At 57.0% G+C, this 10076-nt stretch overlaps 1 protein-coding gene across 1 annotated transcript; it reads right to left on the bottom strand.

Annotated features, from left to right (window-relative positions):
- Positions 1 to 233: 233 nt before the first annotated feature.
- Positions 234 to 5521, bottom strand: GLA (galactosidase alpha). The gene is made up of 7 exons (XM_068157536.1): positions 5352 to 5521; positions 4856 to 5030; positions 4494 to 4671; positions 3082 to 3173; positions 2056 to 2217; positions 1274 to 1471; positions 234 to 1060 (listed from the first exon to the last, which is right to left on the bottom strand). Exons 1-7 carry the CDS (start codon positions 5519 to 5521, stop codon positions 797 to 799), a joined length of 1239 nt encoding a protein of 412 aa, XP_068013637.1. The 3' UTR covers positions 234 to 796.
- Between the last annotated feature and the right edge of the window lie 4555 nt (positions 5522 to 10076).

Genomic DNA, 10076 nt, shown 5'->3' with positions numbered 1-10076 from the left:
GGTGCTGCACCAGCAGGTGCTCACACACTGGTCATGAGCACTGTGCAGTGGCTGTGACTCTGTGCTCCCTCAGACACAAAGGCTACTGCCTGGGAAACAAAGCACACAGCTGGTTCTGGGAGGCAGCTCCCTGAGCAAGGGGACTGCAGTGGCCCTGTGAAGGCTGGAGAGAGAACTGTCATGTAAAGGGAAGGGACACACTGCTGAGGCAGACTTCTGAGGTAAGAAGAAATTCTCAAAAGCTGAGTCCTGATACTCAATAACATTTATAGTAATCACACAGCTATAAAGAAGGCAGTTGCTAAGAAGTGATTTTGTCCAGTCCCTGAGGTGTCAGAAGACAGAAATAAGAGGTCCATGCTCTGAGGAGAGCATTGGGTGGAGCAGCTTGTCTTGGAACTGTGTGCCCCAGCCTGGCAAGGCAAGAGCAAGGCAGCCTGGGGGTTCCCCTGTTGTCCCTGAAAGGTTCAAGCAGAGCTGGAGGATTCTGCATGCAGCCTTTGCATTTCTTTGGTTGGTAGTGGATGTTAACAGGAGTTGCTGCCCTGCTGAGGCCCTTAGAGAACAGCTTAGATGAAATGCCAGAGAAAGGGCAAAGAGGGGAGAAGCAGCATCCCTCTCTCTGTACCTCTTGGTGGTAGTGATGGGTGTCATGTTAAGCTGAAGGTTTGAAGTCCATGCAGATGCACTTGGATAGTGAATGCCCAGGAGAGAGCAAAGGCACCCTGCTTGGAAGGAGGAGACAGGCTCCTTAGGATAAGCTCAGGCAGACTGAGGCTCACAGCAAATTTGTCTCCTACAGTGCCATCATCTTCAGCAGCACAGTCCCTGTTGGGTTCACCTCCACACTTAGGGAGGAGACCCAGCTGTGAACCCCCCAGTCCCTGCAGGCTGGCAGGACCTGCTGGATTGAGCAGGCTGGGTTGCAGGCCAGCCCATTGCCCAGGAAGGAGAGAGAGAAGGTGAAGTCCTGGGGTCCCCCAATCTCCTGCTGGTTCAGCACTGCCACAGCATAGGCTTGGCCAGACAAGGGCCGCTCCCACAGCTCAAAGTTCTTGTCCTGCCAAGAAGAAAAGAAACCCAGGGCTTGTGTTAGGGGAGGCAGGACTGATGGCCTCCATGCCTGTCTGCTTAGGCAGGCTTCAGGAACAAGTGGACTCACTGGGCCCTTGTTCCCAAACCCTGAGCACTCCTCTATGCCCCCTGTGCCCCCCTTTTGAGGAGGCTGCCTGGCAGTGCCCCAGCCTGCACACCCAGCCCTCTCCTGCCATACCTTGGTGATCCGGTATCCCTGCTTGCCCAGCGCATCTTGGTTGATGGCAATGACCTCTTTGTTCTGCAGCAGCCACTTGGCCTCGGGACTGATGTGCCTCAGGTCATTGGACATGAAGAGGGGAGCTGCCATGATAGCCCACATTGCCATCTGAGTCACTGCCTGGTCCCAGCTCAGCCCAAAGTTTCCAATCACCAGCTGTGACAGGGGAACAAAGACGCCCGGTAACGCTGCCTGCCCAGGGGAAACGGGGCCAGCCTGAGCTCTGGGAATGACAGGATGCTGAGGGCGGGCCCCCTGTCTGGGGACTGGTTTAGACAAGCTGAGTGCTGAGAGCAGGACCAGCTGGTTGGGAAAGGCAAAGGATGTGTGTGGCAATTCAGGATGAGCTACTGGTGGAGGTAAAGAAGGACCCTTAGCGAGCCTGGCAGCACTCAGGAATCTGCTTTTGGATGCAGCTGTTCCTTACAGTGCTGCCACCCAGGGGCTTTCCCTCTGGTGGGAGATGAGCACTTTGGAGACTCCCACTGCCATGCTTGTGTGCAGAACTGGCATTGCTGGTACAGCCTGCATTATACAGAGACAGTGCTTTCTTGGTGCTGCCTGTAGTTGCAGTTCTCATTCTCTTTCCAGTCAGAGAATCCTCTCAGGCTCCTGATCTAAGGCCCCATCAGAGCTCAATGTTCCACCCCCAGTTCACTCCCTTCCCATTCTTCTCAGCTTACAGCTGAAGAGAGGATTTTTTGCTGGTGCTGAATGAAGGTGGATGTTGCTCTACTTACCATGTCAGGATCATTCCAACCCCCTGGCCCAGCTATCTTCACAATGCTGTCCTGATGAAGTGCTGTCCAGTCCAAGATACTCTTGATGCTGCTCCAAGAATCATAGACATCAACAAAGTTCCTCCAGTGATTGCAGTACTGCTTGATCTCTGTGTAATTGGGCTGCCAAAAGGATGAGTGTGATTAGCCAGAGAGCTGGGCTGTACAACAAGAAGGTTAGACTGGAGTAGGGATAATATGAGGAAGAAGTATGGTAACACCTTCCATGCCCAGCTACCCAGCTGACCTGTGCATGTTGATCCCTTTGGAGTTACTGGACACCCTGTCTGCCACGCTCCAGACAACACTTGCTTCCCTCAGGAGCAAGCTGTGGCCATCAGCTCTGTTGGGAAACTCCCTTGAGTGCTGCTTTACTGAAGGTGCCATGGGGCCAGCAGGATTAAACTGGACATCCCAAGAGTGTGCTGCCACCCCTTGGGTTACACCCTTGGGTGATTAATGCACTTAACTCCCAGTGGGAGGGAATGGCACCACCCTGTCTTGGTGGCACAGGGGAAGCCAGCTGTGGGTGGAGAGCAGTGTGTTGGGCATGGCCCTGGCTGGCAGGAAGCTGCTGGTAAACAATGAGGAGAATTCCTATGACATAGGCTCTCCTGGTCCCCAGGGGTGGCAGAAGGGCTGAGTCTGCAGCACTCTGTGTCCAGGAGGAACAACACCAAGCTGTCCATTAGCTGTGTCTGCATTGCCAGGGATTTTTTATCCTTTGCTTGGTTCCTTGGAGAGAAAGCAGATGGGTGTTGGCTGTGCCTTCATCCTGTGGGATCCTGCTGAATTCTTGTCAGCAGAGTACTGACTCAGCTCAGGTATGCTTCAGGGCTCTAGAGGAAGAAGTGGTTTCCCTCTACCTCAGTCTTGTTTCCTATCAGCTCAGCAAGTTTCTCAAGAGGCTGTTTTGCAGTTTTAATGCTTTTCTGTTCTTCCCAATTTTAGCCCAAGGATGAGCCTTGAGAAACACTCCTTCCTTACCTGCTGCACAGGCCTCAGGTAGAAAGGCCACTCACAGGAGTACACAATGCCCCTTCCAGTCTTGTTCAGGGCCACAGACATGCGCCTGTACCCTAAAGGAAGAGGACAGATGCAGGTCACACAACCTCCTTGCTCACAGAGGAACTAATCCAGTGTCTCAGGTTCAGGTTTCAGTTCAACTCTTGCAAAATCATGGCCTGAGGTGGCACGGGGAGGACAGGAGAGTGCACAGTCTGCAGCCAGGCTCCTGCCTCCCAAGGACAGCTTTGCTACAGGTCATGGGCATGCTGACTGCTCTGAGACTGCTGATCTCTTTGCACACAGAGGCATGGAAGAGGCTGCTCTTTGCTCTGTGGCATTTTTTTTCCCTAGGGAAATACAAGTTGGTGGCTATCAAACTGCTTGGTACAGCTTTGCTGGCTAACACTGCAGGGGTATGTTTTTATGAGGCAGTTACACCATATGGAGTGGGCAGGAATGCAAAAGCACAGGATTTATCCTGTCCTTGTCCTCAGACAGCCCTGTTCAGCCCATTTAAATCAGCAGAGTGGCAATGAAGTTTGCTCTCTCTCCCCTGGAACTGCTTCAATACAACTGGCTAATAACTGGGTTGCACACAGGATCCAACAAGAGCTTTTGGCTCAGCTGTCACTTACAGTGCTGTCTTCCTGGCTGTGGCAGCTGACATATGCCCCCACCAACTGGCTTCAGTGGGACTGTCACTTGGGTAGGTTCTCCCTGCCAGGCAGAGCCAGCATTCCTGCTGCCAAGCACTGTGCTGAGTCTGCCAGCAGTGAGAAAATGGCCCTCAGAGTGGCATCGTTCTTCCCCCAGATCTGCTCCTGTGGCACTGGGATTTGCTCAGGCTTGCAGAGAGGCTGCAGCCAAGGCCCTTTGCCATGCTGAGCATCTGAGCTTTCAGCTGCTGACTTGCCAGCCTGAGTGCAAATGCCTCCTGAAACTGAGATTTACACTGGTGTGTTTTAAAATGAACCCCCCAGCAGGATTTTCATGCCAGAATTCCCTTCTTTCCTCCTTTTATTGCCCTGATAACTGCCCTTTGTGGCTGACACAAGCTGGTCTAGCTTCAAGCTGAGCTGGGTTGATGTGGCTTCACCAAAGGGATGGAGTTAAGTGTGTGAAATGCATTGAGTTCTTTGAGGCACTGCAGAGGAGCAAAGCCTCTGCCTCATTAATTGCTGGGGCAGCAGTATGCACAGAGAATTCCCCAGAGTACAGCACTGATGTTGGGCTGGGGAGCAGAGTCTCATGCCTGCTTTTGTAAGCAAATTCCTTACACGAGGATGCTCAGGGAAAAGCAACTCCCTGGATCCCACCCTGGGCCTAGAAGTGCTGCTGCCTGCAGAGTATTCCCACCCTGTGGCACAGGGCTGCCTTGAACCCACAGTTACCTTCTGCCAGGAGCTCCAGCGTGCCCGAGTTGCAGCCATCAAACTTCAGCAGGTCCACACCCCAGGAGGCAAACGTTTGGGCATCCAGCTCATAGTGATTGTAGCTGCCAGGGAAGCCAGCACATGTCTTGTTCCCAACATCACCATAGATTCCCAGCTTCAGCCCCTTGGAGTGAACCTGTGCTTTTAGACAGAAAAAAAATGGGAATGGGGCAGGAGGGAGAGGAGCTGGGCCAGCAAGGGAAGCAAAACACTGCTCTGGCAGGCAGGGCTTTAGCTCAGCCCCACTCTGCTCCCAGCACAGCGGCAGGCTGGCTTGCTGACAGCTGTCCCTGCCCTGCTCGGCAGCAGGCAGCACTCACGTAGTCGGCCAGCCTGCGGATCCCGCTGGGGAACCGTTTCGGGTCAGCCTGGAGCCTGCCTCGCTTGTCCCGGGTCGGGGCCATCCAGCAGTCGTCGATGCAGACGAACTCGTAGCCTGCGTCCCTCCATCCCTCGGTAGCCATCACATCGGCCATCTCCACGAAGAGCTGCTCGCTGGCGGCGGGGAGGCAGGGTCAGGAATAAGGCGGGGAACGTGGCAGCACCGACACGGCAACCGGTGCGGCCTGTCCTGCGAGGGGCTGGGCCAGCCTAAGCGCCCAAACAGCAAAGGGCTGCGAGGAAGGCCCCGGCTCCGGGACCAGCCTATCTCTCCGCCTTGGCACAGGGACGGCACACTGGGGACGGGGCATCGTTCCGGGCCGGCTGTGCCCAGCCCTGGCACTCGGTTGGGTTGCCGGTACCTGGGCTACCCTGGGGCCAGTATCCCCTGCCCCACCTCGCTCCCGGGGCATCCCCGCCCGCCGGTGGCGATACCTGACACAGCGACGCGGGTCGGTGGCGCAGTCGGTGTCACAGAGGAAGCGCTCCCAGTGCAGCCAGCCCATCGGCGGCGTCCGTGCCAGCCCATTGTCCAGCGCCAGCGCCGCCGCTAGCGCTGCCAGCGACACCAGGGCCCGGAGCAGCTCCCGCCGCACCGCCGCCATAGCCGCCGCGCCGAAGGGGTGTCCGACCGGCCAATCGCCGCGCCGAAGGCGTGTCAGAGCGGCCAATCGCCGCGCCGCGCCCACTGCTCCTCCGCCAATCCCGATAGCAGGCGCAACACGGCCCGCCCTCTCCCCGCGCAGTCACGTGGGGCGCGGTCACGTGGGCGCGGAGGAAAAGGTGGTGGTAGGGGTGGCGGCCGGGCGGCTGCTTGCTGCGGGACCGGGACCGGGACCGGGACCGGGACCGGGCTGCCCTTTCCCGGCTGCTTTAGCCAGGCCCCTTGTCTGAGCAGCCCGGAGGGGCTGGTCTGGGGCTGATGTGAACACAGGGGCGGTGGTTTGTGCGTGCTCCGCAGTGTCAGCGCTGTGTGAGCAGGGGGTCCCGTGGAAGCGGAGTTTGTGTCTCGGGGTCCCGGGGCTTGGGTTGAGTCCGTTCTTCAGCCCCGCCTAAAAAGCTCCTGTGTGCGGTTCCTGAATGAACCTTCTGAGAGAGCTTTCCTCCTCGGGAGTGCTTTCTTCTTCTTTCCTCCTGTGTCACCACTGCCCTTTTAACTGATCTGGGTTCTTTCACCCCTCTGAGACCCCTTGCCAGGTTCGTCTTCCTCGCCTTACCTTAGCCGTGACAGCTTGTCCGACGTCAGTGGAAGAGGAGGGGGTTGGTGTGCTAGCATTTCTTCAGCCTGTCTTGTGTCCCGCCTGTCCCGCCTGCCCGGGGCTGTTGGGGGCATTAGGTCTCTTGAGCGCTCTGCAGCGCTGTGGAACTGGCAGGGTCTGTGCTGTGAGTTCAGGATGTTACGTGGTGCTGTAGGTTGGGAAGTAAGGAAGGGTAATCGAATTTCTGCAGAGCTTGGCTCTCCTCTTGCAGGGGATCTAAGGATTAGAGTGAAGCCTAGGGCTGTATCCAGTTATGGCCAGGCTGTTCCCTGCTGCTCTGCCTGCTTGTGGAGATCCCTGATGGGCTGGATCCAGTGGGTCTCTGTCTGGGGTGCCTTTGCCCATCCAGATCTTTGCACTCAGAGATGCTGGTCTCTCTTCAAACAAGTTCAGCCACAAGAATAAATCATACTGAGCATTGCCCCATTTACATTGATAAAATCAGCTTGTCTGGGGGTTGAGACAAGAACATCTGGAAATGCAGGATGCAGAGACCTTTAAGGGGCACCTGCATCCCAGTCAGTGTTGAAATGAGCCCCAAATTGAGTCCCTTTTTTTGCAGGAGTCACACAGCTGTGAGCAGTGCTGAGCCTCACCCCACTGAGGGTACCAGCGTTGGCAGCACATGTGGCCTGCCAGGGAGGCATGAAGGCAGTAGTGAGAGTAATGGGAAACAGGGAGCCAGTTCTTCCTTGCTGTTCATCTCCTCCAGGGTTGGACCGGCCCCTGCAGCCCCACTGGAGCTCTCATCGTGGTCCCTGCCATAACAGGCGGAGGGGAGCTGGATGGGGCCGCCGCGGGGCTGGGGCTGCCATGGCTCTGGTCTCTGGCTGCTGCTGGAGCGCAGGGCCACTGAGGCATCTCGCTAGGTGTCCTCCGATCCCTGCTCTGAGCTTCCAAGGAACAAAAGCTCTTCAGAGCCAATGATGTGATAATTGCTCCTTGTTTCAGTGCCAGGGTCCTCTCCCTGCCCCTCGAGGGGCTGAAGCGCAGAGGCAGTTGGACAAAACAAGCCACTTTGGGAGGTGGAAAACCTCGCTTTGTTTTTGCTTGTGTAAAACCACGGGCAGTTATCCTCTATGCCCAGGGCTTGGGAGCACTGTGGGGCTGATCCCTGCTTGGCTCTAGGTTCCCTTGCTGTCCTTTGCCAGCTGCCCCTCCTCCAGGAGTACCTGGCACACTGACACTTCTGGACTGGGGAGTATGTGGGGTGCCCCATAGCCTGCATGTGCTTGCTGGTTTCCCCTGAGCAGCACAGACAGGTCCCAAATTGCTGCTGGGGACAGAGGGTGTAGATATGTCTGGGGGGGTGTGAGGTTTCTTGGGGCACTGGTGGAGTCCCTCTGAATGGGCAGAGGTGACAGGCTGTGGTGTGGTGGGGGCCAGAGTGTCCTTTGGGTCCAGGGACTCCTCTGTCTCAGGGGCACCACTGGCACAGCTGTGGCTGCTGGCACAGCCATGCTGCTTGAGCACTCTGCACCTTGACCTTCCCTGTGGTGGAAGGATCCTGCCCCTGTGGGGCCAATCACAGCAGGTCTACAATCTTGTAAGTGCCCTGTGCACCGTGGCATGGCACAGAGTATTGTGTCCAGTTTGGGGCTCCCCAGTTCAAGAGGGACAGGGAACCACTGGAGAGAGTCCAATGGAAGGCCATGAGGATGATGAGGGGAGTGGAGCATTTCTCTTATGAGGAGAGGCTGAGAGACCTGGGGCTCTTTAGCCTAGACAAGAGACTGGGAGGGGATCTTATAACTGCATATAAATATCTGAAGGGTGAAGGTCCTGAGGTTGGGGCTGGGTTCTTTTCAGTGGTGGCCAGTGACAGTACAAAGGACAGTGGGTACAAGCTACCACACAGGAGGTTTCACTTCAACCCGAGAAGTTTCTTTACTTGTAGGGTGCAGGAGCACTGGAGCAGGCTGCCCAGAGAGGCTGTGGAGTCTCCTTCTCTGGAGACTTTCAGAACTCACCTGGATGTGTTCCTGTGCAACCTGATCTAGGTGACCCTGTGTTGGCAGGGAGGTTGGGCTAGATGATCTCCAGGGGTCCCTTCTAACGCCTCCCATTCTGATTCTACGTTTCTGTGTCTGGTTCCTAACACAGGCACGCTGCCAGGCCAGCTCCTGCTGCTTTCCTTCTACCTTGGTTTCCTCTTCTGTAAGGGGCAGCCCTGGCCCCCTCAGGACTGGCTGGCTGACTTTGGAGCCTGATATTTCCTATTAAAAAATCTGTGCCCAGGCATTATCTCACCAGGCAGGGTGCTGAGTGCTCAGAGCCCCCAGCAGAGCTGTCTCTTGTTCTTGCTGCGTTGAACTCGCCTGCTTCCAAGCCCAGGGCTGTGCTGCCCCTCACCTGTGTGTGCCCATGGCTGCCCAGCCCTAGGTGTGCTGTTGGCAGGCTGTCAGGAAGCTGCCAGTGCTGCTGATGCTCATTTTACTATCTGGGAGTCCTCTTAACCTGATGTAACTTCATTAACTTCCGTTTAAAGCAGCAATTAACTTGGCCACGGCTGTTGGTCCCGTGGCCACAGCTGCTTCCCGTGGTGGCTGAGATGCATCCCCCAGTGCACACCCTCGGGGGGAAAATGGGAAACTGACTCTGTCAGCAGGCTTTGCTGGGGCATGGAGTCACCTTGGCTGGCCCCTGGTCACACTGTGATCCCTGTGAGCATGGGGATCAGCACCCCAAGCCCGGGTGCTGCTACTGTCCCCTGGGTATGAGGCACTCGCTGGAGCTGCCTGCTGGAGGGCAGTGACAGCCCTCCAGCTCTGTGGTGTCCTAGCAGCTCCCAGTCCAAACTAAGCTGCTGGGAGAGGCAGGAGTAGGGGCTGAGTGCTGTTCTGCCCCTAAGACTGCTCCCAGGGACACCCAAAGCACAAGAGTCTGTGGTGCCATGTGGTCCCCAGCAGTGAGGCTCCCCCTCCTTGCTGCGACCAGCACACGATGGGACCTGGGAGCTTAAGCTGAGGAAGGTGTGTTGCATTTTTACCATTTTACTGGGAGCTGCCAGTTCCCAGAGCCAGGTGGCTTAGGGCTGACTGTAGCACTAATCTCCCAACAAATGCCAGGTGCCCAGACCTCACAAGGGAGAGAAAGGAGAGCAGGCAGTGGAAGTGAAGAAACCGGGCACATCACCCTGGTGTTGAAGTGGCTCCTGCTTGTCCCCTTGGCTGCATCCTCTCTAGGCCTGGGCTGGGGACAGGAGCAAGAGCTCAGGTGGTTTGGTCTGTCCCACCTAAAGAACAACCCCAGCACCAAACTGACGTGGGTGTGCCTCACTTTCTCTCCTCCCCACCGCAGAAAACCCTGATGGGGCTGGGTGGGTGATGGGGCTGCGAGGCACCGACAGAGCCAGCCTGTGAAACTTGGCCAGGAGGACAGAGGGAGATTGATGTTGGCTTGGGTGCCTGGCCTTCAGCTGCAGGCTCTGCCTGCCTCTGTGCCAGCTGGGGACAAAAGCGCCGGCCCTGGATGGCACCGCAGGGCTGGCGTAAGTCCCCTGGGCACAGCTGACAGCTCTGTGAGGCTGGCACCCACCCAGCAACTGGCACCAAGGGGCTGTGCAGGGAGGCTCTCCTGCCAGGGTGCTCACCCATCTTCCAGTGTCTCAGCTCCACCGCGGAGCTGGAGCCCCCCCAGCCCCACGTCTGCCCTACCTTGGGTCTCCTGCCCCCTGGCCAAGCCTGGGTGTGGTGGAAAGGAGCTGGGGTGGCCTCAGGGAGCACGCCACAAAGCTGGGAGGGGGAGAGGAGTTGGGGGCTGGGAGCTCATGGAGGTGGAGGCTCCTGCCTAGCCCTGCTGGCATCTCCTGCGTGGGAGATAAAACCTGACAGTCACCACCCCAGGGTCCCTGGCAGAAACAAAGGCCCAGCACACCACTGAAAATCCAAGAAAAGCTTTA

Source organism: Melanerpes formicivorus, unplaced genomic scaffold (assembly GCF_026170545.1).
Source record: "Melanerpes formicivorus ecotype bairdi unplaced genomic scaffold, bMelFor1.0.p_v2 SCAF_37, whole genome shotgun sequence".
In the NCBI taxonomy this organism is placed as follows: Eukaryota; Metazoa; Chordata; class Aves; order Piciformes; family Picidae; genus Melanerpes; species Melanerpes formicivorus.
This window is presented reverse-complemented; position numbering and strand designations above follow the sequence as displayed.